Here is a 27145-nt window from a genome sequence, read left to right as displayed (position 1 = left end):
TTAGCTGGGCATGGTGACAGGCGCCTATAATCCCAGCTACTTGGGAGGCTGAGACAGGAGAATCGCTTGAACCCAGAAGACAGAGGTTGCAGCGAGCTGAGATGCGCCACTCCACTCCAGCCTGAGCAACAGAGTGAGCCTCTGCCTCAATCAGTCAATCAATCAATCAATCAATCAGTAAAAAACCAATTCATAGCTGCAAGTCTTTTTTTTTTTTACCACATGGTTATCACAGGAGTAAATGAGAAGTATCATAAGAGAGTCGATATTTATTAAACACCTACTCTGTAATAAGTACTACTCCAGATAGTCTCTCGTACATTTCACATTTGACATGTAAAAGTATTTCACTGACATGGTAGTCAGAGAAGAGCTAGGTGACATTTGAGCAGTGACTGGAAAACAATGAGGAAGCAAGCTTTGTGGACATCTGAGAGGGCAGTGTTCCATGCAGAAGGAACAACAGCTACAAAGCACTGACGCTTGCTGTGCTTGGAGACAATTAGAAAAGCTCCGCAGTGTAGCTTGAATGTGACCCTCAAGAACAAGTTCAGTCTTAAAAGTCAGAATAAGAATTTTGAACTTTAATGCGCTGGTAAGCCACTAAAAGGTTCTGCACAGAGGAGTGGCATATTCAAGTTCTAACGGGATCACTCTAGCTGCTGAAGGCAACTATGTAGAGAAATAAAGGGAATGTAGAAAGCTATGCTCACAGCTACGGCAATGGTCCAGGCGTGAGCAGATGGTACCTTGTACCACCTCTTGGACCTTAAGTTGTTTTATACTGCCATTTACTTTCTCATGGAAACCCCTAATTTCTTCAGGACAGGAAGCTCATACGCATAGTTTATGAATATGACCTATACATATGCCCATTTAATAGAGGCTTGATAAATAACCATCATATAAATGGCTAACAGTAGTACTAAATCCACATTATACAGTGACGATATGGCATCACTGAAAGATTTTGTCATTTACTATCTCTTGAGGAAATTTAAGTTCTCTAAGCCTCAATTTCAACATTCCTAAATGTTGCTACCACCAGCCTAACAAGGTTGGCAAGTATTAAATGAAAATGTCTACCCAGACCTGTTTTTCTCACCACCAAAGTAGGTGCCTTGTTTTATTACAAACTCTCAATCCCAATACAAGACACAAACGTTACCCTTTCTGAAGAGTGCCTATAAAATTTTAAAAGTTGTACATAACTGACTGGATTCTAACATATATATTAATCCAATTTATCCCTTTCTGGTATCCAAGCCATGCTTTCAAAAATTGTCTATCTTCGTTACAGTAATATTTTCCTTAAGTGTTCTCTGAAAACGACTCATCCCCAAACCGTCTTGGATTTTACATTATTACATCTCAGTAGTGACAGATGTGGCCCTAAATGCGGGGAAAACGTTTACAAAAATTTTGATGGCTGGTCCTCAAGCTTTGAGATTTACCTTCCAAGAATTAAGCAGCACTATCAAAACAATGCTGGCAACATTTTTATGAGGTTGCAAGGACCACAGTTGCTGCAGCTACAGGGTGAGTAAGAACGTCAGAAGCAACACAAGCTTTACTTCGGCCCATCTTCACCGGAGAAGCCCCTATGAATCCGGCAAAAACATAAAAACAGGTACTGTGACTTTGCCGTATCTCATTTACATCAAGTAGCAAGAATAAGGAAGTCAATGATTTTGAAATCTGGCTCCAACATTCTCCACTTGGTCGCGTTCTCAAATCTCAGCCCAGGGCCGCTGACGTAAAGTCGCCACTCGTGGGCACCACGGGCTCGGGGGTAGCCGGCAGCTGAAATCCGGGGGACTTCAGAGGCTTGGAGGCCAGGAGCAGGCAGAGCGCCGATGGGATAACGAGATTCTCCAGCAGATCGGCGCTCACCGCCCTACTCCATTTCAGCGGGTAGAGGTAAGGGCTGAAAGGTGACCCTCGCACCGCCGGGCCACCTTGGCAGTGCCTGCCTTGCGTCTCTACCCGATAGAGCATGCGCGGGAGGTAACGGCGCGCACGCCGGCGGCGGCCACAGGCCCGTCGGGAGGCGGGGCCACGCGTCTGCGCACGCGCGCAGGGACACATAGGCGGAAGTGTCCCGCGGGCGCCGGAGTTGAGAGTGGTTTCCGGGGAGGCGACCGCCGAGGTGGAAAGTGCAGGAGTGGGAGAGGAGGAGGAGGAAGAGGAGGTGATGGCGACGGACCTGGGGAGGGGGAGATGCTCCGTCTGGCTGAGGCGCCACCCAGGCTGCGGTCACCCTTCCGAGTGACATACCGACCTTGGGGTACGCGTGCCTTCGGGGCCTTTCCTGTGTTTGGGACCCAGATCTCCTCTCCTCCAGAAAACCTTGACACTGTCCATCTTCCTCATTCAGAAGGAGCATTAGAGGAGTGGATGAGGTCGGGATGGAAGGAACGGGTGACTCCCTTTTTTTAAAGAGCGGAAACCAGCCGGGCGGTTTCCAGGGAGGAGCATCTGTACCTCCTCGCCCGTTTCTCGCCCTCGGGCTGGCGAGACCTCCCTCAGATCCCAATCCGTGGACTCGCAGGGGTGAGGTGACCTCAAGGGGTCTTTTACGCTGTTCTCGGGGGTCTCTGGAGAACTGTCAGTCACCTGGATACCTCTAGACTGTCTTTGCAGTTAACTATTTCCTGGTTCCGTGTTTATTAAGTAGGGGCACTCCAAGATACCCTTATCTTCATTTGGCTTTCTGTAGAATGTGATTGTTCTGGCTGGGCTATTAAATTTATGGCATAAACTTCCACTAGAAGTTCTGCAGGTTTTCCTCCAGTCTTTGCAACTGAATTTCCTCTCCCGTCTTTTTATTATTTGTTAAGGAATGTTGAAAGTAAAAGATGGAATGATTTGGTGTGCTAACAAAATCTTAAGTGTTGAGTATCTGCATTTTTCTACATGAGGATATCAGAAGGCTAGAACTGTTTTTTAATTAAGCGTTTTTCTAAGCAAATTGAGATAGTTTGGAACTTGGAAGAGAGCCAGCATTTCAAAATAATTTAGACAGCGTTATTTTTACGTAATTACTTAATATATAGATTAAGTCCTAGTGTTATCTTTTTCTCTTGGGAAGAGAAAAAAAGAATAGTCTTCAAAAATTAGCACAGGGTTTCTCCACCTTTGTACAAAGAAATGAGATGGAACTTTGTTTTTTTCTGTTTTATAATCGTACACCATAGGCCATGATTGATTCCGGAGCGCAGTTAATCAAGGCATAATGGCATGGTAAGATTCTTTTATTTGTAACGTTGAGCGTGGCAAAATATAGTTAAAATGACGTTTTTTCAGGTTAATGACACCGTAATGACCTTTTTTTTCCATATTCTACCTTGTTTGGTGTGGGACTTTTGTCCTTCAGATTGGAAAACTCAAAAACTGAAATAATTGTGACTTCAATAGGTCATTGTAACTCAACATTATCACTAATTTTAATTTTTAAATTACATTGTATGCCGGAAAGGGTACCTTTTTATTCCATTTTAGCAGTTGAAGTTGATTATCTGTTGAATTTAGGAAGAGGTCTCAGGCAATGATACACACCTGTGATTTTTTAATATATGTATATATATTTTTTAGTTTCAGGGATTACTGTGAGCTTCAAAAGCAAAGCACAATCTTGATCATTTAGTCTGAAAACTAATTTTAATTCCATGCTTCATTTTTGGCCCCTGCACCACAAGGAGTTTGGCCAATTTTTTTTTAGATGATGGTTAATATCAATCATTAATGTTTGAAGTGGAAGGGATATGGCAAACATTCCCCAATGATCCCAGTTATTAGATATCAGCGGTCTTCATCAGTCACACTTTCTCACTAGTGATGTTCTTATTAATAAAACAGCATTCTAAATGCAAGGCTTTGGTGGGCAAGTTTTATGAGACTGATGCCTCAAGCAGAGGAAAAGCAAATTTATTTTCATGTTCATTTCAAATGTTTTGTGGGGAGTTTCAGTAGCGATGTCGGTATTTTGACACACATGTAGAAAAGACAGTGCTAGAGAGATTTCATTCTGCACATGTGGCCTAGATCTGCAGCACATAAAGTTGCCAAGAAGTGTGTTAGAAGTGGTAAAGTGTTGGAAAGGAGCTGAATAATGTTGATTAAATAAATGTTGCTTGCTGACTGGGCGCAGTGGCTCACTCCTGTAGTCCCAGCACTTTAGGAGGCTGAGGCAGGCGGATCACGAGGTCAGGAGATCAAGACCATCCTGGCTAACACAGTGAAACCCCGTCTCTACTTAAAATACAAACAATTAGCCGGGCGTGGTGGCGGGTGCCTGTAGTCCCAGCTGCTCAGGAGGCTGAGGCAGGAGGAGAATGGCATGAACCCGGGAGGAGGAAGTTGCAGTGAGTCGAGATTGCGCCACTGTACTCCAGCCTGGGCGATGAGGGAGACTCCGTCCCTAAATAAATAAATAAATAAATAAATAAATAAATAAATAAATGGTGCTTGCTAAAGAGCGGTAGAGTCCTTCACTTAATCTTACATTTTTGTTATGTGCTAGAACATCATATGAAGATACCTCTTGCCTTAAGGATTTCATAGACTTTTAGGAGAAACAAGTGTAAAAACAAAAAAGCTATACCATTATAATTTAGGAATTTGAAAAATAAGTATAATATGATATTAGGGTCCAGGACATCAACTTGTTTTTAACTTCGAGGCCTTATTCATGGATGCAGCACGATCAGACTTCACGTTGAGCCATGCGACAGATGGGTCAGAAAGGGAAAAATTGATTATAAACTGTCTAGTAATCTAGGCAAGAGAAAATGGCTGCCTGATGGAGTAGGGTCCAAAACAGATTTTAGATATAGTTATAGATGTAAAGTTAACAGGAATCTTGGCAAAGTATAGAACGTGAGGAAAAGCAAAGATTGTTAAGATAACTCCCAGATTTTTAGCTTGTGTTTCATACTAGGTACTGTTAAGTGAGATTGGGAATATAGGAACTAACAGTAGATTTGTTTTGAGGGGAAAATAATCAGCTTTGGCCATTTTAAATATGAGGTGCCAGCAGAGCTTATGAGTGGAGGTATCAAAGAAGCATTTGGACATAGAACTCTGGATCTCAGGAGAAAAGGCAGCCTTGGAAATTCAGGTCTGTATTTCCAGCTGCACATCAAAGGGGTGAGTCATCTTGAGCACACCGTATCACCCTAGCAATATTTCTAAAAAGTTGAAGGATGACAGCTAACACACTTTTGTACTGTCATATGCCAGGCAATGTTACATTTATTTCATACAGTCCTAACCAAAATCCTGTGATAGGCACATGTTTAACTCCTCCCACTTTTGAATGTACAGAACCTAAAGCTCAGAAAAGTTAAACGATTTGCCCAAGGCTTCTCAGCTAATAAGTAGCAAAGCCAGAACTTGAACTCATATCTGTCAAAATTCCAAAGCATGGGGAAAGCATTGTGTTATACTGCTTTCTTATACTATTACCTATAATTGTATTGAGTCATTGCAATATGCTTGGCAGTTTTCTAAATTACAAACATCTCAGAAGAAGGTGACTTTGGGAAAGCGTGACCTTCTGGAGAAATGTTTTGATGCCAATAAAAGCAGGAAAGATATTTTCTAGTTTTATTTATTCTGTATGTATGTGTAAATATATAAGCATTGTTTGTAAATTTCCCCACTCTTTTTCTATAATATTTTCAGTTTTACTGATAAAGTTTGCCAGTACCACCATCCATTTCAAAAATCATACCCAAGCTGAAGGTGAGTGACTACAAGCTGAAGTTTGAGGGTATCAAGAGGAAGGATCAGTTTATTTGGTTCATCTGAATATCACGTCAGGGTATATGCCAGGTATCAAGGACACAGAGACAAATAAGATTTGAATCTTGCCTTTCAAGTTCTGTTTTCTAATAACTGGGGGAATTAGTGATGGTGTCACAAAGGAGAGGATATTAAAGCTGAACTTCCAAACCTGACCTTAAGAAGACCTCAGACTGAAAGGACGTCATGAGCAGAAGGCAGGGGTGTTTGAAAGTCCCTGGTGTATTTCAGGAATGAAACATGGGTGGTTTACGACTTTATTGAGAGTGGTGGGAGAGCAAACTTAGAAACCTATGTGAGGCCGGGTTTATTTGAATGGTACTCTATAGCCATGCCCACACAGAGAAAAGAGTAAATTGTTAAGGTTTTCATCTCTTCGTTTTGAATGTAGATTCGAGCACAGATTTGACCAAATATTTAGGAGAGGTAATTTAAAGCATGGTTTTAAAAGAAAGTCACATCTTAAAGATGTCCTGCGAGATTACATAAAAAGTCTTACAAATGACAGTGATTGAAACATAATGTGGGTAGCAAGAACAAAGGAAAGCGAAGAATAAACAAGAGGAACGCAGTAAACTTCATGAAATTACTTTTCTATTTAGGAATATGGCAGATGCCCTATAAAATGTTGTGGTGACTGCGTGTTTTTAGTTACAAGTGGTATTCAGATCCTTGACCCCTCCTTTAATTCCTTAGGATGACCTGGTTAACCTCTGTAAATTAGCAAACTAGAAGTGATCATGAAGAGGCAACTCTAATTTTGGCCATTTTAAACCATCTTGGTAACAGTTTAAAAAAAAAATTACCAAAGGAAAACACTGTCAAAATTATTCTTATTTCTCTTTATGCTGCAGAGTTTAAATTTTTGTTCCCACTGGAATTAAAAATAGATGAGTCGTTTCTAAGAAAATAACTTATTTTACATAGGTTTGTTCTGTACTTTGTCACAATTCTTCAGTCTTTCCTCAGTCTTTACAGGGAGTTCATATTTTCAGTTTTTATAAATCCAAAGAGAAATTGGTGGCTTCATAACTTTTTTTAGACTGACAAAAAATGACATATTTTCTCCAGCCTTTTACATCCCAGAAGAATGTAAATTAAATTAAAATGGTTTGCTCCAGAGGAAGAAAATATTTTTTAACCTAAGAGATGCTACTGCTGAAGCATATTGTGCTTTCTGTAGTTTGTGATAAATCTAGCTTTTTAAGGACCTTAGTTTTGGGTTTTGTTTTTTTTTTTCATTTGTTTTCTAGAGACAGGGTCTGGCTCTGTCGCCCAGGCTGAAGTGCAGTGGTGTCATCATAGATTACTGCAGCCTCAAACTCCTGGACTCAAGTGATCCTCCTGCCTCAGCCTCCTGAGTACCTAGGACTACAGGTGTGCACCACCATACCCAACTAATTTTTTGATTTTATTTTATTTTGTAGAGAGAGGGTCTTGCTATGTTGCCCAGGCTGGTCTTGAACTCCTGGTCTCAAGCAATCTCTCTGCTTCAGCCTCCCAAAATGTTGGGATTACAGGCATGAGCCACCACACCCAGCCTTTGTTTTTTTAGTTTATTTTTTAAATGTCATTGGCAAATATATCTTAGAATTGTCTTAGTATTTAAAGGAGAATTACTTAGTTTTTACTCTTCTACAAATAAAGATCGACTTTAATGTTGAAGATGTTATGCATCAACTATATATATAGACGCAAAGGCGTGTTCTTTGATGAAATACTAGCTTTTGTTACCGTGGAAATAAGTATGGTTTATATTCAGTTTAGTGATGTACTAATCTTTATCAGCAGTAGACAAATTGTTTAAAGATTGTAGGCATATTGTTTTTGGTGGTTTGGAACCTAGAATACAGGAATTAATATACTAATATCCAGAGAGAAGCAGACATTTGTATAATTTTTAAGTATGATTTGGAATATTATTTGGAGGATTAAACTTTATCATCTAAATGTTTTCTTTTACTTGCTTATTTCTTTCTCTAGGACTTGACACAGCAAGCAAGAGACATACAGAACAAACGAGTCGAGGAAACCAACAAAGATAACTCTGAAAGCATTGAATGCAGCAAAATAACAATGGATCTCAAGTTCAACAATTCCAGGAAATATATTTCTATCACTGTGCCATCCAAAACCCAAACAATGTCACCACACATCAAGTCAATTGACGACATCGTGGTGCTTGGCATGAATCTCAGCAAGTTTAACAAACTTACTCAGTTTTTCATATGTGTTGCTGGAGTTTTTGTATTTTACCTAATTTATGGGTATTTACAGGTAAAAAAGTTATATGTTTGTAATATGTTAATTATTTATAATAATTGCAGTCAGTATGGGCACTTACTAGTTTTGCCCGAGATAGTCACTTACAGGATACTGGCTGATTCATAAATTTGAATTTTTTAGTATAGTAGTAGAAAAGAGCTTCTTAAAACAGAAAACAGATCAAAATTCAAGAGTTAAATATTTTAAGTGGGGAGGAGACACATGTAGAGACTACCTTGAAAAATTGTAATTATGAAAATTAATTTTTAAATATTTAACAAAATGTAGGTAATAATTGCAACCTTGTGTTTCCAGGAGAAATAAATGATTCAAGTACTGATTGATATCTTGGAACATTATTGAATGATAGTGTAGTTTACTCGATTCTTGGAGCTCGATAATAAAAGATCATTCTTGCAAAAATATATCAGGATATTTTATGGTTTTCTAAAGGTATCTCTTTAATCCTATAATATTTGAATTATTTCTTTTTTAAACACCTCTTATATTCTCATTCTTACTTGCTTTGTCTTCTAACTTTGCCAGAATCTTACTGTTCTGTGATTTTTTGCTGGCACAAAACATTTCTAACACTGCAACAATTTGTCTCATATTTACATTATATTTGGAGAAGTTGTATACCTTTGGCCAGGAGCAAATTTCTGACCTTCAAAGACATGGGCTGGATGGGTGAGGATCCGGGCTAGTGAAAACAGGATGTTGGAATGGGTTCTAATTTTATTAATGGTCATTTAATTCGTGGATATTTTCCTATAACAAGAGAAAGCCTTTGTAATTCAAGGAAAGAAAAATGATGTATTTTCTTAAAACACAGATAATATTTCCAGTATTCTTTAATACTAAAAAGTTAGTGAATTTAAAAATTGTATTCTTTTTCATTGTCTTGTAGAGATGAAATATCAAGGGAAATGTAAGTGAACATGGAATTGTGACTTTTTTAGTTAGCTAGCTTGCAAGAATGCAATGAAGAATGTTAATGTAAAACAAAAACGAATTACAAATTTAAATAGTTATAATAACTGATATTCCACTAGTAGGTGATATAAAACTTGAGATGCCACAATGAAGAACAATTAAAAATAGAGATTAGAATTTCTTGTTGAGAAACATTTCAGAAACATTTTTTTCTTCAGTATACCACTGTTACCAAAATAGCTTGGGAACAGAGTTAGCCATTGCAATGGAAAATGAATTTGAAATTTGCCCTGTAAGTCTCATTAAATACATTTTCTCTAAATAATCAGGTATTTTAGTTTATAATTGGTTTATGCAAAGTTTTTTTAAGTTACACAAACCCCTGCTAATTATGTTTATAACTTAACCACTTTCATTTTGTGAAAACTGACATTGCTACTGTTACATATAATTACATATCAAAATAGTTCAGAGAAAATGGGGTTTGGTAATGAAGTATTTTTTAATAGATGTATGCATATTCATACATACACTTCATTTATTCGATTTGATTTATTGATCAATTTGATTTATTCAATTAAAAAAACCAGATAACTATTAGAATACCTCTTAGTGACTTGTTAAGAATGGCTTATTAATAATTGATAATAAATATTACTTTATAATATGTTTAGACAAATTAACCATTTCCTCTAAAAGAAGGTTTATATCATCTATAGCACAAGAATTTCAAAAAATAACATTATCAATATGAAAGAGCTTCTGACCTCTCTAATTTACATTTTGTTGTTGTTGGAGGTGGGGCTTGGTTTCTTTAAAAATGTTGTGTTTGTAAGAATTTATTTTTAGGAAATTAATGTGCTGCCTTGGACTTAACAGTGTTCATGTGTCTTTTGACAGGAATTAATATTTTCAGTGGAGGGTTTTAAGTCCTATGGCTGGTACCTTACCTTAGTGCAGTTTGCCTTTTACTCCATATTTGGCCTAATAGAACTTCAGCTTATTCAGGACAAAAGGAGGAGGTATGTGGTTTGTTTTTATTTTTTGATATTTCACTCGTATTAGTTGAATTTTTTTGGCATACTGAATATGCATGAAATTTATACTTCTATTAACAAAATATCTAATAAGCATGATCTCTTGTCAGTATAACCAACTTAATAATACTAAATACATTTTACTCATTTATACACTGGAAAAAATGAAGTCTCTCCTTAAATGCAGTATTACAAAATAAAAAAATAATAGTTTTAAGCTCAACTTATGGTGTTACATCTTCTTAAAACATGATAAAAAACATGATGTACATACTTGGTTTTTATAAATTCTGCTGAAATAGGTGCAGTTACTGATTTATAGTGCAACTAACATCACAGTGGTGAAATGAAATATCAGTACAGGTTGAGCATCCCTAATCCAAAAATCTGAAATCTAGAAATGCTCCAAAATTAGAAAAGTTTGAGTGCCAATGTGACACAAGTGGAAACTTCCAAACATAAATACTTAACACAGATGTTGTTTTGTGCACAAAATTATATTAAATGTGCACCATGACCAGCTCTGGGACAGTTGGGATGCAGGGCACCAAGTTCTTAAGCTGCACACAGCGTAATGACCCTGAGCCCAGCCCACAAAACCATTTTTTCCTCCTAGACTTCCTGGCCTGTGATGGGAGTGGCTGCCATGAAGACCTATGACATGCTCTAGAGACATTTTCCCCATTGTCTTGGGGATTGACATTCAGATCCTTGTTACTTATGCAAATTTCTGCAGCCAGCCTGAATTTCTCCTCAAACAATGGGTTCTTCTTTTCTACTGCTTCGTCAGGCTGCAAATTTTCTGAACATTTTTGCTCTGTTTCCCTTTTAAAATGGAATGCTTTCAACAGCACCCAAGTTACCTTTTGAATGCTTTGCTGCTTAGAAATTTCTTCCGCCAGATACCCTAAATCATGTCAAAGTTCCAAAGATCTCTAGGGCAGGAGCAAAATGCCACCAGTCTCTTTGCTAAAACATAACAAGAGTCACCTTTGCTCTAGTTCCCAACAAGTTCCTCATCTCCATCTGAGACCACCTCAGCCTAGACCTTATTGTTCATATCACTGTCAACTTTTTTGCCAAAGCCATTGAACAAGTCTCTAGGTGGTTCCAAACTGTCCTACATTTTCCTGTCTTCTTCTGAGTCCTCCAAACTCTTCCAGCCTCTGCCTGATACCCAGTTCCAAAGTTGCTTCCACATTTTTGGGTTTCATTTCAGCAACCTCACTCCCGGTACCAATGTACTGTTATTAGTCCGTTTTCACGCTGCTGATAAAGACATACCCGAGACTGGGAAGAAAAAGAGGTTTAATTGGACTTACAGTTCCACATGGCTGAGGAGGCCTCAGAATCATGGCAGGAGTCAAAAGGCACTTCTTACATGGTGGTTGCAAGAGAAAATGAGGAAGATGCAAAAGTGGAAACCCCTGATAAAACCATCAGATTTTGTGAGACTTAATCACTACCATGAGAATAGTATGGGGGAACCCCCCGCCAAGGATTCAAATTATCTCCCACTGGGTCCCTCCCACAACGCATGGAAATTACGGGAGTACAATTCAAGATGAGATTTGAGTGGGGACACAGCCCAACCATATCAAAAATGTTCTGTAAAATTACCTTCAGGTTATGTGTATAATGTATATATGAAACATAAATAAATCTCATAGTAAGACCTGTGTCCCATTCCCCAAGATACCTTACTATGCAGATGCAAATATTCCAAAATCTGAAAAAAATTGATATTTGAAACACTTCTAGTCCGTCCCCAGCAATTTGGATGAGGGATACCAAGTCTGCATCTGTTGTTACACTGCTTTTTTAGAATGTGAAGTTTTTGTGGGATATGCCCCAGCTGACATTGCCATAAGATGTCCAATAACTGAGGTTGCATTCTTAAGTATTAGAAAAACATATATCATTCTTTTTCATCAAGACCAAATGTGCTTGTTTGACAATATCATTTCAGTTAGCAACCATCTAGATTTGAGAAGTATCTTGATATATTTTTAATGACATATAGAACAATATGCAATAAAACTTAGTCTCTGATTACAAACAGAAAGTGGTTAAGAATTTGAATATAAAATTTTCTTGGTTAATGTAAGAAGTGTGCTTATTCTGTCATACCCTAATGTGTGTATATATCATGTATCTATTGGGCAGTTTAAATATAATAACGACTGGAATACTGACATACCTTTATACAAATGTTTAATCCTTTAGTGAAGATTTCAAAAATTGTGCAGCTTTTTTTTTTTAAATCATAAAATCGTTTTGAAGTTTGTGTCAAGGTAATACAGTTTTACATATTTAAATCTATATTATAGGTTTCTTCATGGGTCTAATTTTGCCTCTCAACTTGTCTTTATTGCCAATAAATTACTGTAGGAATTATTGTAAAAATATTTGAACCTGAGAGTTTCATCTTCGTTATTTTTTTGTTTTATCGTGATTCTCCATGATAGAATCATGGAGGCAAGCCAGTGAAATCCAACTTCCTCATTTTACCAATGAGAAAACAAAGACCTAGAGGAGTACTGGGAATAGCCATAGGTGATAGAATAGGAAGTAATTAAATATATCTGTCAAGACTAATACATAAGGAAGCTTGATGATGATTCACTACTTATTGCAAACTACTGGGCCTTCTAAGGTAAGGTTGCTTCTAAGGTAAAAGACACGAATACTGTCTTTGTATGTGAAAAATGATACAATGACAATGCATGTCCTGTTACATTTCAGAGAGAAACACCTCCCTATAAGCTACCCAGATGAGAGGGGAGGGGGCCTCAAACCGTGTTCATCCCAACTTTTAAATCACATGACCATAACATATTTTTAAAAAATAATAATTTGTAAGTGAAACAATTTGGGAGAAGACTTTATGTATTTATAATAAATGTAATGAATTTATTTCTGAATTTATTTCTGCATATACACCCATATCTGAATTTATTTAATGGTACTGCTACTCAGATCTTTAATTAGCTGAACTCTTTGCTGTTGTTATTTTTTTTCTTCTTCCTAATTTATATGAATACCGACATACTGGAATAAGTACATCAATACTCATTGAGAATTTGGAGTTAGACACATGGGTTTGGGTCTTGGCACTTGGGTCTTATTACATCTGTCAAGACCTCAGAGAAGTTTCTATAATACTCTAAATTTTATTTTGAGGATCGTATGTGGTAGTGCATGCTAAAGTACATCATAAACTGTAATATCCTAAATGTACTGCTAATTATTTTTCATCAAAGAATACCTTGTAACATTATTATTAATTACTATGAGTTTTTAATTAAGGAGAGCTCTCAGATTTGTCTTGAAGAGGTTTTCAAAGTTAAAATTTTCTCTCCGGCCAGGCGCGCTGGCTCACGCCTGTAATCCTAGCACTTTGGGAGGCCGAAGCAGGTTGATCACCTGAGGTTAGGAGTTCAAGACCAGCCTGGCCAACATGGTGAAACCCCATCTCTACTAAAAATATAAAATTAGCCAGGAGGCTGAGGCAGGAGAATGGTTTGAACCCAGGAGGTGGAGGTTGCATTGAGCCAAGATGGCACCACTGCACTCCAGCCTGGGCAACAAGAGCGAGACTTGGTCTCAAAAAAATGTTTCTCCCCATTTCTAAGGAAGCAAGGAATCAACATATTAAATAAAATAGAAATAGTATTCTGGAGGCAAGCTGATCAAATCTAATTTCTTCATTTTACCAATGAGAAAACAAAGACCTAGAGGACTGCTGAGACTTTTTTTGAGCTCCTTTTGGAGCTACTTTTGGATTTGGTTCCCCTGAGTTTCAGGCTGGTTTTCTTTCTACCTGTACCGTGCTACTTTTCTACTCATTCCTTGTAATTTTTCTGACTTGAATATTTATTCTCTGCCAATGATTTGCCATTTATCTTTGAGGAAATCTGACCATCATGACTTTTATCATTTTACCTGGAGAAGTGGTGCTCCACCATCACTGATGATATATATGCCAGTGAGGGTCAAACCCCATGGATGGCATGAACACATTTACACTGATGCATATGGGCATGCCAAGTTGTTCCCACGTGGATTTTCGTGGTTAACTACTCTATTAGTACTTAAGTAGGAAAAAAAAACCCTCAAAATCAAAATGTAAATGATGCATTTTAATTGACTTTTTCCAGTAAATTATTTTACCTTATATCTAACCATATAAAAGATGAGGAATTTTGTTGCCTTAATTTCAATGTCAACACAAATTCTAAAATGGAAATTACATCTAACTCTTCGGCATTGTTGGTATGAATAGTGCCTCATTGTGTTTGTGTTCATCATACCAGCGTACAAGATTATTAGTTTAGATCATTAAATATCTAGTCAAAGTGAGCATATGCTCACAGTAATGGCTCAAAATTCTGAAGATGCTGAAATAAGAATCTCCTTTAGGAACTTTAGATAGAGCCAAAGTTAAAAGACTTGAAATCATGAGGAGAGAGTCAGATACCTCATCTTAAAAGTTGATTATTACAACATGGAATACAGAGAGATGATCTATAAGATATTATAATAAAAATTGTGTCTAGGGTTTTAAACCACATGAACTTTTCCTAGAGAAATTCTGCTTGGGTTACTTTAACAGAATGGATAGATGTATTTTTCCTAATGCTAGATGGAAACATTAGGAAACAGAACAACAATTCAAGAGTTAAAAATTCGTTTTAAAATAGTTAAGGTACCTTTTACCATTATGGAGGCCAACATTAGCTGGGCATGGTGGTGCACACCTGTAGTCCTAGCTACTCAAGAAGCTAAGGCAAAAGCATTTCTTGAACCCATGAGGCAGAGGCTGCAGTGAGCTGAGATCGTGCCACCGCACTCCAGCCTGGGCAACAGAGCGAGACCTTGTCTCAAGCAAACAACAAAAAAGAAGCTCTTTTTTTATAACTTTGGTTAAGATGGTTTTTAGTTGTGGCTAGAACTGCTGTTTAAAAAAAAAAAAAACCCTTTTGTCAACATTTATACCTTCGGTAAAAATCTAAACTCTTTTTCACATAATTGAGTGGCCTCATTTATGATTGATTAAATAAAGGTAAATTGTTATTTTTATAAACTTTTTTTACTAATATTTCCAGAAATAGTAACCAGAAATTAGAAAAGTAATTAGACATTTACACATTGTGAACACATTATCTTTTAGTAGTATGAACTGGGTCCCAAAATGAAGGTTTTAAAAATTGTCTTTTACAGAATACCAGGAAAAACCTACATGATAATAGCTTTTCTAACTGTGGGTACTATGGGGTTATCAAACACTTCCTTGGGCTACCTGAATTACCCTACCCAAGTCATCTTCAAGTGCTGCAAATTGATTCCTGTTATGCTAGGAGGAGTTTTTATTCAAGGTATAGTAATTACATGTTTTTTATACTCTTTAAAACTAATAGGCTATGTTATGGCATCTAGCATTAGGAAAAACATTAAACTTTATTATATTTTCAATGAGCATTCTAGGTATTGTAACAATTCTGAATGATATCTTACCAAAATAAGGTATTCTAAAAACACTGATGGCCGGGCACAGTGACTCACGCCTGTAATCCCAACACTGTGGGATGCCAGGGTAGGCGGATCACAAGGTCAGGAGTTCAAGAGCAGCCTGGCCAATATGGTGAAACCCTGTCTCTACTAAAAAAACAAAAATTAGCCAGGTGTGGTGGTGTACGACTGTAGTCCCAGCTACTCCGGAGGTTGAGGCAGAAGAATTGCTTGAACCCAGAAGGCAGAAGTTGCAGTGAGCCGAGGTCGCAACACTGCACTGCAGCCTGGGTGACACAGCGAGACTCCGTCTCAAAAAAAAAAAACAAGAAACAAAAAAAAACGCTGATATGCCTTAGTGTCTGAAGTCAGTAATTAGGACTTAAGAAAAAGAAAAGATAATACTTCGTTTTATTATTTTATTTTGGAATCTACCACATTTCCAGCAATACTATATTTACGTATTAAAGGTCTAGCTCAGAAGTACCTGGAAAAGTCCCTTTTTTCAGGTCCTTCATTCTTCTGCTCTCCAGGGCTGCACACTTCACCTCCATTGTCCATGGGCAGTTCTCATATTGAAGTAGAGTTTAATCTGAGCAGAACTGCATTTTTACCAACCTTGCTGGCTTAGTGATTTTTAGAGCCCCAGCTAAGTGACGAGTTTTGTGGAAATAGGAGTAAAAGAGGAGGTAGTGATAGCAACAAACAGTGAAAGTAGCTTCTGTTGTTCTTATTGTCATCAGGAATATTCGTGTTTTAATAGTCGGGTGTTTGTGTATCACTGAAGTTCTTATACAGCCTGATTTCATTTATGCATTAGATACCATCCCAGAATAAGCCTTTAAAAATGAAAGTGTTTTCAACTACTTCATGTATCACTTCAGGATAACTTCATGTAGGAAAAAATAATTAACCTCAATCCCTATTAAAAATCACATTTATTGTCCCAACTGACTAGGCATATATAATATTGTCCTTATAAACCTTACAAAAAAGTCATACTATATTTTTTTAAAAAAATAAGGTGATATTAAAATAATTTTCACCTGCCTGGAAGTTAATCTCATTATGATATTTGCAAACTTAGTTATGTAACCAGATTCATTACTCTGGTTACTTTGTAAACTTAGAAACTACAAGAAAATTTGTAACCTTTTATTATGCATAAAGTAAAATAGGCACTAAATTTCCAGGAAATTTTTTAAATGTTTGTGGATGTGCATTATTCTTGCTGTCAGTTTTTGCCAGAGTATGTATTTTAGTATCACTATTATACCAGATGAAGTAGCTCTTGTTTCTAACGTATAGGGACATATTGCTTCCCATTGGTAGTTTTCAGAAGCCCTCTTGTGACTGTCTGCTGCCTTGACCTAAGTGTTCACGTTTTTGGCATTGGATATAAAAAAACGAATCCGGTTCTACTTAACACCTAGAGCAAACACAAAGCTGGGTAGGTATTTGCATAATGAAGCCGACTTACATTTGTTTTATACAGGAAAGCGTTATAATGTTGCAGATGTGTCTGCTGCCATATGTATGAGCCTTGGCCTGATATGGTTTACCCTTGCTGACAGCACAATTGCACCAAATTTCAACCTGACAGGTAAGCAATTTATATTTCTAGCTTTTATAGGCATTTTACTTTAGAATACGAATTTCGAATATTTTGTAAGCATTTTAAATGATAGTATGACAGCTGCAATTTTCATATCTAACATAAAGCTTTTGGACTTTCCATATGAGGTGTAGTGAAAGTACCACAGCTCTGTAGATAAAACAATTTGTTTGTTTGTTTTTTAGTGTGCTTGCATTTTGACAGGAGAGGACACTATTTGCCCAGTCAAAATCTTTGATAAGCTGAATTGGAAATAGACATATGAGTTATAGGGGAATAACAGTAGTAATTGTTTTCAACTATCATTTGAAAAAAAACTTTGAAACTTGCACATTTGCATGTAACTGTTTTAGCTAAAGAAGGAAAGGTATGCTGTGCTGTTATATTAAACAGTTTAACATAAATATAGACATTACCTTAAAGTGCTTGAAGTTTCTACTGTAAGTAAGTTTTCTCTATAGTGTGCTGTGTGAAATTTTGTAAATTAAATTTAGGTTTTTCAAAAGCAGACTAGTTATTGCAGTATTTTTAGAAATGAGAATTAAGTATTGGAATTCTATTTTTATTTGAAAAAGAAATTAGGGGGGTACTTTGGTGTTTATATATGCAGTATTGTCAGTTTTACTAATAAGACTAACTTAGTGACATTCCATCTCCTAATCTGACAAAAATAGAATTTAAAATATCTGGGACTCTATAGAAACTGAGAGAACAGCAATAATCATAATAACATCAGCAAGTACAAAGTATGTTTGAGAAAAAGTCCAAACTATTACATAATGAAAAAAATCGTTCACATCAGCTTCACTGTTCTTCCTAAGAATCCGAACCTCTTACCAGTTGTCAATCTTACTTACTAACCTGGTTAACCAAACTGAATGAATTTAACTGTAACCAGTTCTGCATCTTGGAGCAACCCTTTAGCAACCCCAAGGTTCTGGTAGAACCTACCAGAACTCACTCACTGCTTGATCTTAGAGAAAGTGTATAGTTGCAGATGTTTCTAACATGGTGTAGATCAGCAGTCCCTAACCTTCTTGGCACCAGGGACTGGTTCCATGGAAGACAGTTTTTCAACAGGGAGTGGTGGGGGAGGATGGTTTCAGATGAAACTACTCTCCCACCGCAGATCATTAGGCATTAGATTTTCATAAGGAGTGCAACCTAGATCCCTCACATGTGCAGTTCACAGTAGTGTTCCTGCTCCTGTGAGAATCTACTGTCGCAGCTGATCTGACAGGAGGCAGAGCTCAGGCGGTAATGCTCGCTCACTGGCTGCTCATCCCTGACTGTGCAGCCAGGTTCCTGATAGGCCAGGTACTGGGGCTTAGGGACCCATGGTCTGGATCTTTCAGGATTGCTTCAAGGAAGATTATACTTGAAAACTGAGAGAAGTGACTCTTGTACTTATGAAAAGGCAATATTAGAGAAGGCACCAAATTAGCAGTGAGAGACATGGCTTCAAATTCTATTTGAATTACTTAAAAATATAGCCACAGGTAAATTGCCACACCCCTTTGTGCTTCACCCATAAAACAGAGAATAGTAACTCCCCACATGGAAAGATAGTGGGAGGACAGACTGAGATGAAGGAATAATGAATGGGAAATTACATACACAGGATGGCAGAGGGCGTGGTGATGGTGACAGCGATGGAAAGAGCTGAATCCAGTGGTTCTGTACCTTCTCACTGTAACTTAAGTGCTAACCCTGTCTGAGTTCCATGGACATATTTTTGTAGAGAATTAGAACCCAACCATACTTCATCATTAAGAATAATCCATGAGCACTTAAATCCCTGTTCTGATCTATTAGAATATATTATCTAAAGGAGAGGAGGTTAACTGTTAAAATGGTTATTTAAGATAGATACAAATAAAACTTTGAATATATAAAGTGTATATGTGTGTGTGTATATATATATCAGAAGTTAGATGATACAAAGTTAAATAAGTATAAAAACTTAAATCTTAATTGACTGAGGTGCATACACATGTGTCCATACACTTTTCTGCTACCTATGGTTGCTTATGCATTAACAAAAGGAGAGAAAAAATTTCTCTAAACCCCATCAGACTCATAGATACAACTAAGACTGCTCTTGACTCCTTCTGTAAAGCACAGTGACCGATGACCCTGCGTCCTAGACACTGTCAGTTACTAGCCTGCTTCCCAAGTACACATGTGCACTTGATGCTTCTCAGGAATGAATAGTGTTGACTCTCAGATTTGTTTATGTCAGTTGTACCTTTATTATAATTATGTCATAACTCAGTGTTAAGTTTTTCAAAAATGAGTATGAACAAAGAATTGTTTTTGTGAAAACTGAGTTAACTGACACAACTTGATTGACAAGCAATAAAATCACTATTGAATGAGGTGTGGGTAAAACCACTGTGAATAATGGAGGGAAGCTCATAAACATGTAAAAGGATTCTGTACTCTGCAGGGCACTTTTAAACAAAAACACCTTGGAAATCACGGAAAATGTGTGCTATTAGCGTGTTTATACAAAGGAGAAAATACGGAATTCTATTCAGGACCCATGCTCAAAGAAAAAGGCCCTGACAGCTGCGTGCATGTTTATGTGATTTAAATTAAACATTTTAGCAATAATAGGGTTTTTCAAAAATGGCTTTTCTCTTCATCTGTTTTTTTTTGTTTTGTTTTGTTTTGTTTTTTTAATTAACTGACTAGCCACCAATCCCAATAGACAGATATCCTGAGTTTCTTCTACACTTTCAGAACTAGTGGAACTATTAGACTAGTGGAATATTTGTGGAACTGTTATTTGATAACGCTATTGAAATGTGATAATGGTGACAGAACTCACTCAGTTTATTAGTGTATCTTTTTTAATATCATCACCTTTGTACTTGTTACACCTGATTGTGAATAAGAATATTCTGGATTACCAAACAAACGTGGTTGAAGATCTGCTTTTGTTTTTTAGACCAATGAAATTTCTGATAAAGCTTGATTATAGTTCATATGTTTAAATAAGGAGGTTTTTTTGTTTTTTTAATACCTTCTTGAAGGTGTGGTGCTTATTTCCCTGGCCTTATGTGCAGATGCTGTCATTGGAAATGTTCAAGAGAAAGCTATGAAACTTCATAATGCTTCCAATTCTGAAATGGTAAATACTCTAGTGTTTTTTCTTCAAATTAGGCAGACTTAAACAATGGTGATGTACGTAATGTGATGAAATAATTATAATATCATTATAACTGGCATTGCATTTTTAAGCGGTCATTTTTATAAAAGTAATACATTCAAACATTATAGGAAAGTAAAAACTAAAACTACAACTAGCAGTGCTAACCACTTGTTGCATAGTTAACAAATTTTTTCCTCATTGATTTAGTTTTTATGTATTAAAATAAAATCTTTTGTTAGGTCATTTCTCTTATCTCTTTCTAGTGGGTAATATTTTTCCATGTAGAAGTTTGTAATTTTTATATTGCCCAGTTTGTCTTTTCCTTGCTGGCTTCTGGCTAAGTATCATGGTTGAAAAGAGCTTTCCCAACCCTGAGATTTAGAACATTTCATCCCTGTTGCCTACTAGTGTTGTGTTTTCCTTTTTTATTAAGCCCTTGATCCAATCTAAAACTTTTTAAAAAGAACTTTTATTTCAAATGACTACCCATTTTTTCCAATATCATTTATTGAATAATCCACTTTCAGCTCAGTTTAAATGCCCTCTTTATCATATCACACTCTAGTGTGGCATTCAGAATTGTATTTGAATTTATTTTTGCAATAGTACATATAATGACAGCAGCTTTATCATACATTTATTATCTGTTAGGACTAGCTACCATTGTTCCTTTTCTTTTGCAGAATATTACTACCAGTAGTTATTCTGGGGTGTTTATATTCCCAAATAAACTAAAAATTCCATTGGTATTGTGATTGGTATGGCATTGAATTATAAATTAATTTAGGGAGAATGGCATCTTGATTATTTCAGTCCAAGAATAAGGTATGACTTTTCTTTTACTCAAGTGGTCTTTTTTTCAATGTCCATTAGAGTTTAAAGTTTTCTTCATGTAAATCCAGCACATTTCTTATTAAAGGTATTGTTAATAATAACTTATTAAAGTTATTTCATCTTTTTGCAGTTATTGCAAATAATATCTTTCTGTATGTCTTGTAACTGGTGTTTTTTGCAAATAATGTCTTTTTGTATATCTTGTAACTGGTTTTTATATAGGAAAATTGTTTGTGTGTCTGTATGTGTGTGTGTGTGTGTTTACATTAATTTTATAACCACCCACCTTGCTGGACAGAAAGAGCATACTGAATTAAGGATAGACAGGACTATTCTTTCCTGTTATTTTCTTGACACAGAATGGGGCAACTTAAGTACTTTCTAATAACACAGGAACTTGGTTAAGAATTTTCTTCATCATCATCACTACTCGTAGATAAGGTTAGGATGGGCGCAGAGAGAAGTGAGGGAGTGTAGGTTGTTAGAAAGTTAATATAATGCAGTGGTTATGATGGTAGGCTCTGGAATAAGATAGCTTAGTTCATATCCTGGCTTTACTAGCACTCATTTGGGGAAAATTACTTAATATCTCTAAGTTATAGTTTCTTCATCTGGAAATTGGATTATGATGACTAAGAATACCCATCTCTAGGATGGTTGTGAGAAGTAAGTGGAATAATCTGTACCGAGCTTCAGCACAGTACCTGACACAGCAGATATTTAGGTTTGCTGCTGCTGCTACTGCTGCTGCTGATTCTGTTTATGAAAAGCATAGTAAATTGGGATTAAAAGGTTGGTTGGAAAATAGAGAAGTTAAGCAGTAGATATGCCATATACTGCTTATTTTCATTATATTTTAATGTCTTTTAGAACTTAATGTTTGGATTTTTTTAGGTTTTATAAGTAGCTTTAAAGCTTTTTGTTTTCTTTAAGTATTTTTTTTAGAACTCTAATATGAAAATCTGGTTTGATTTCAGTGATTATCTAGAAAAAAATGAATATGTAAGCATATATGAAAGGATTAATATTACTAGGTGTTATTTTGTACATAAAATTGAGGCATAGACTTATAAAACATTAGAATCAAATATCATTTCTGGAAATTTAGGCCATATTGAAATGATAATGTTTCTTTTAAAATGTTTGTTCTGCAGACCTAATTGAGCCATAGAGTTAAAACCTTTAGTCTTCTACTTTCTGTTTGATAGTACTTTTTTCTTCTTTATTTTTATCTGCTCTAGGTATTGTATTCGTATTCAATTGGTTTTGTATACATTTTACTGGGATTGACATGCACTAGTGGATTAGGCCCTGCAGTAACATTCTGTGCAAAGGTAAACAGTAATCACAATTTAAAAACAAATAAATATCTTCTGTTAAGTAATTTTTTCTATATTTCTAATTTTCCTTGTTCACAAGAGGCTATCATAGATATAATGATACCTCCTTTAATATAACATATGCCAATCAGAAATTAATTTCAGAAATGAAATGATTCGTATTTAAATTTATTTTATCCTTGCTGTACCCTATGAGTTGATTTTTAAGCTGTTCATAATGTAGAAAAGTTGAGGATCTTTAATTTCAACATTATTTTTTCATTAAATCAAAATAAGAATTTTTGCTTGACTGCATTGTCAAACAGCTTATTATTGCTCAAGAAGTTGATTAAAATCTGTAGTTTTATTGTATTTGTAATACCTCGGGGTTTGCTTCACATTTTTCTAACAGGCTTTTTTATTTTTTGCAGAATCCAATTCGGACCTATGGTTATGCATTCCTTTTTTCCCTCACTGGATATTTTGGAATCTCCTTTGTTCTGGCTTTGATTAAAATTTTTGGTGCACTTATTGCTGTAACAGGTAGGAGGGATTTACTTGCTTTGGTTATAAAATAAGCATTCACATTTTCTCTGATGCTCTTTTTCAAAACATAAAGGCAACATCTCCTTTACATTAAAAAGAAAATTATCCTATTTCACCAATTTATTCTTTGGCTTATGGCGTTTCTTTATAATGCTAAAGAAAATTATTTTTGGTCTTAATTTCTTATTTTGATGATTTAATTTGAAAATCAATCATATACATTTATCAGAATAGTAACCCTTAAACGCATTAAAAGAACTTTCTATAAAATTATGATGAGATGAAGACCTCCAAAGAAAGTACTACCTTTATATTCTTCTAACCTATAACTGAAAATTTCAATTTTGTTGCATTTCAAGTATGAGAGGTACACTTTAAATAAGCTTTTTAGGCCTTTCATGTATACATTTTCTAGGACACCAACCAGATTAGCTTCCCTTTTCACCAGTAAGCACTATGCCCCTGCTCTGTGCAGGGTCTTTGCTTGGCCCTATAGAAAAATCAGTTGTATTTGTTCTGCTTTGGAGGACTGTACAGCCTAGTGAGAGGAACAGATGAGTCAGTGTGTCACCTGTGTCATTTGCCAAAACTCTAAGGTACAGCCTTTGCCTTAGAGGTGCAGGCAGTTTCTTTCTCACATAAAGGAAAGCCAGAGTTGGCAATAATCATAGCTAATGCGTATATAGCCCTAGTATGTACCAGACACCATTATTTTAATCTCACAACAGTCCTATAAATTAGGCACTATGATTGTTCCATTTTACAGATGGATAAACTGAGGCACAGGGAGGTTAAGTGACTTGTCTCATAGTCAGCCAGAGCCAGGTTCCAGTGATGGCAGTCTGGCTGCACACCTGTGCTCTTCACCATACATTATACTGCCTCTAAGCTGGTATGGTGACTCCCTGGTCATGAGAAACCCACATTCTTTCTGTCCGCTGTGCCATCTTCATCCTCATGCTATGCAGTAGGATGGAGTAAGAGAAGATGAAAATCCTAAAAGTCATTTTAGAGAAACAGCACTTCTGCTCACATTTCACCACAGCCTGGACACATGACCAAACCTAGTAGCAGGAGAAGCAGAACATATACCCAGCTTAAAATACGGGTCCTTTTACTATAGAAATGAAAATAAACATTGGGAATCTGACTGGCATGTTTCCAGAACAGCTTCTTCTTTGGAATTCATTCATTCATGCATAAATTACTAAGTGCCAGGAACTGTAGAGTCTTGGAATATACAGGTGAATAAGGCAAGAAACTAAGTAAAGCACGTAGTCTAGTGGGAAGACGGCAACTGACGTGCAGTGAGGAGGAAAGGGCTGTCATGGAGATCTATGCAGATGTCCCCGCTCTGCCTGGGACCAGGGAGGAAGGCTTCCAGCCTTACGGCAGACTTCGAAGTGTAGTACTTCAAAGGACAGGAGAAAGTTAATACAGATGTGTAAAGAAGATTGTAATGATTACTCATAGTCTTATCCAGAGATGACCCCTATTAAGATATGAGTATATCCTTTAGATTACCGTGTTTAAAGAATAACCCCTGCCTCTAGCTAATCATAGCTTCCATAGGAAAGCCCTTCTCTAAGACTTACTGTGGCTACATAATACCATGGCCTCCATCAAGTACTTATTACAGTTATACTTTAACATTTAACTGTATTAATTATTTAATGTCTGTTTCCCTACAAGACTAAACTCCATAGTAACAGGGAACAGTGACTTTTGTGCATTTGTTTGGTTGGTTGGTTTTTACTTTCCATTGTTACTTTGGCACCTCACACAGATTCTGGCACATAGTCAGCTCTGTAAATATTTGCTGAATAAATGATTTCTAAAATATTGTCAAGATAATAGGCACATTCTAAACTAATTTGTTGCTCCTACAGTGACAACAGGAAGAAAAGCAATGACCATTGTACTTTCGTTTATATTCTTTGCTAAACCATTCACATTTCAGTAAGTACTTTTTACTCAGTTTTTAGGTACTGTGTTTCACATTTCCTCTTAATCTTAATTTCAACTTTTCTACTTTTTCTTTTTTGTAGTAAGTGTATTTATTTTTATATAAATTAATGTGGGTTTTTTTTTCCTGTTATGCTTTATAAAGAAACTTTGTCATCTTGGTCTCGTAACTATCAGTGTGTCTTCTGCTATTTTGGAAATGTCGGTAGTTTATTATTTTGAATTTATCATTTTTATGCTTAAATTGCCTAACCAGAGTCCAGTGCAAATGTGACCTGTTTCCATTATGAGTAAATGTGAGTGATGTGTACGTTGTTGAGATTAAGAGATTCCCCTTTGCCCTACTGTAAATATATAAATTACGTATTTATAGCACATGCTTTTAAAAAGTATTAGTTTATTTGATGCCTGTTTCCACAAAGGATTTAAGGCAGAGAAGTATTCTGTAAGTTACATCCCAAAGACTTACTTAGCTTGTATTTTTTGTGTGTGCGAAAGTGTTTACTATCATATTTACTGTCTTTACTGTTTGTTTGACATTAGCATCATTTAAACTTACATTGGTCAGGATTGTGAAGTTTCAACCAAAATCTTAACATTCTAAGTTTAGAGGGAAACATAAAATTAATTTCCATCAATGTATTACAGATTGTTATTTGTCTATAAACTAGTTTTTCTTTCTGTATGTACTAGGTATAATACATAATAGTATTATGTCATACATAAATATAATTATAATGATTCCCCTACTTTCTCAGGGATGTTTCTCTTTTTATTCCTTTATATTCTACCCAACTGAGACGACGAGTTAGACAGCTGAGTTTAATTCCCAAAATGGCCTTTGGTAGATATACATATCCAATGCTTTAAGTGTACTCTTCAGACTTTTGGTAGGGGGTTGTACTTTGAATATACTATTATCCCCAAAGCTCAAATGAACTATGTCATATAAATTTTTATAAAATATCTTTATATATACTCAATGTATTAATATGTATTAATAAAAGATACAGGATTCTATCTAATCTCATCTAAGAATACTATTTTTATTTTAATGCTATTATTGTAGAATAGCAGAATTTTACTTCACTGAAGAATTATTATGGACAAATTACCAAATTCTGTGGTTAACAGTAGATTGTTATTTTGCTAATTTTAATATATTTTTTCCTTATTTCTTTCTCTTAGGTATGTATGGTCTGGTTTCTTAGTTGTCCTTGGTATATTTCTCAATGTTTACAGCAAAAATATGGATAAAGTAAGACTACCATCACTGTATGATTTGATAAACAAATCAGTGGAAGCAAGAAAGTCAAGGACGCTGGCACAAACTGTATAGACAGTGATTTGTCCTATTTAAAATAGAATTTTAAGGGAACAATCAATTAACTTTCCAAAGGGACTGATAAAAACCAAAGGATCTGGAGGCATTGCTATCCCCTTTGTGGATAGATTTCATATGAAGTTATTTGCGGTGTCAGCCTTTTCTTCAGAGCACTTGTTTGACTGACTTCCAAAGCAACCAAGACAGCCGCATCTAGCACGCTTTACAATAAAATGTCAATATGAAGGACTGTAATTCCTAGCATTTTATTAAGAATTTCACTGGAAATGGACCACATGTTGCAAGACTAACTGGCTATAATTATGACATATCAAAGAAATCGATATGTAATACCAGATTGTTTTATATTCATTCCATTTTGATGGTGTTATTTAAATTGATTCTCTGTTATAAGAGTAAACTGATGAGTTGAAGTCTGGAGAGAATAACATTCATTATAAATAAAATTATTCTGTGATCTTTTTTCAAGACGTGTTAATAGAATTTTGTTATAAAGAGAGAAATGAAAGTTGGAGTAAGGCTTAACATGCACTTTAAAACTTGAGTTTTCTCTCATTTAAAATTATTCTTTAGAGCAGGAGCTCCCAACCCCCAGGCCGTGGACTGGTACTGGTCCGTGGCCTGTTAGGAAGCAGACTGTGCAGCAGAAGGTGAGAAGCTGACAAGTTAGCATTACCATCTGAGCTCCACCTCCTGTCAGACCAGCGGCAGCATTAGATTCTTATAGTAGCACAAACCCTGTTAGGAACTGCATATGCGAGGGGTTTGGGTTATACGCTCCTTATGAGAATCTAATGCCTGATAATCTGA

The 27145-nt window shown here is 36.1% G+C and overlaps 1 protein-coding gene across 9 annotated transcripts; it reads left to right on the top strand.

Annotated features, from left to right (window-relative positions):
• Window positions 1-1813: 1813 nt before the first annotated feature.
• On the top strand, window positions 1814-26803 carry SLC35B3 (solute carrier family 35 member B3). 9 transcript variants are annotated; one of them, XM_003897033.4, is made up of 11 exons: window positions 2068-2191; window positions 3198-3243; window positions 7789-8082; window positions 9907-10028; window positions 15267-15421; window positions 17050-17157; window positions 20208-20305; window positions 22402-22494; window positions 22911-23022; window positions 24915-24984; window positions 26179-26803. In XM_003897033.4, exons 2-11 carry the CDS (start codon window positions 3241-3243, stop codon window positions 26327-26329), a joined length of 1206 nt encoding a protein of 401 aa, XP_003897082.1. In that variant the 5' UTR covers window positions 2068-2191; window positions 3198-3240; the 3' UTR covers window positions 26330-26803. The 9 variants fall into 9 exon arrangements, with proteins under 9 accessions (XP_031522763.1, XP_003897082.1, XP_003897083.1 ...); XM_003897034.4 differs by having other exon boundaries at window positions 2068-2553; XM_009204421.3 differs by having other exon boundaries at window positions 2074-2287; window positions 20241-20305.
• The last annotated feature ends 342 nt before the right edge of the window (window positions 26804-27145 follow it).

This window comes from Papio anubis, chromosome 6 (genome assembly GCF_008728515.1).
Source record: "Papio anubis isolate 15944 chromosome 6, Panubis1.0, whole genome shotgun sequence".
Lineage (NCBI taxonomy): Eukaryota > Metazoa > Chordata > Mammalia > Primates > Cercopithecidae > Papio > Papio anubis.
The sequence above is the reverse complement of the archived record's forward strand: the minus strand, read 5'-3'. Positions and strand labels throughout refer to the sequence as shown.

Coding starts and splice junctions, on each gene's coding strand:
- SLC35B3 (XM_003897033.4), top strand. Junction 10,029..15,266: donor ATTCAGGACAAAAGGAGGAG/GTATGTGGTTTG, acceptor TGTCTTTTACAG/AATACCAGGAAAAACCTACA. Junction 23,023..24,914: donor TGCACTTATTGCTGTAACAG/GTAGGAGGGATT, acceptor TTGCTCCTACAG/TGACAACAGGAAGAAAAGCA.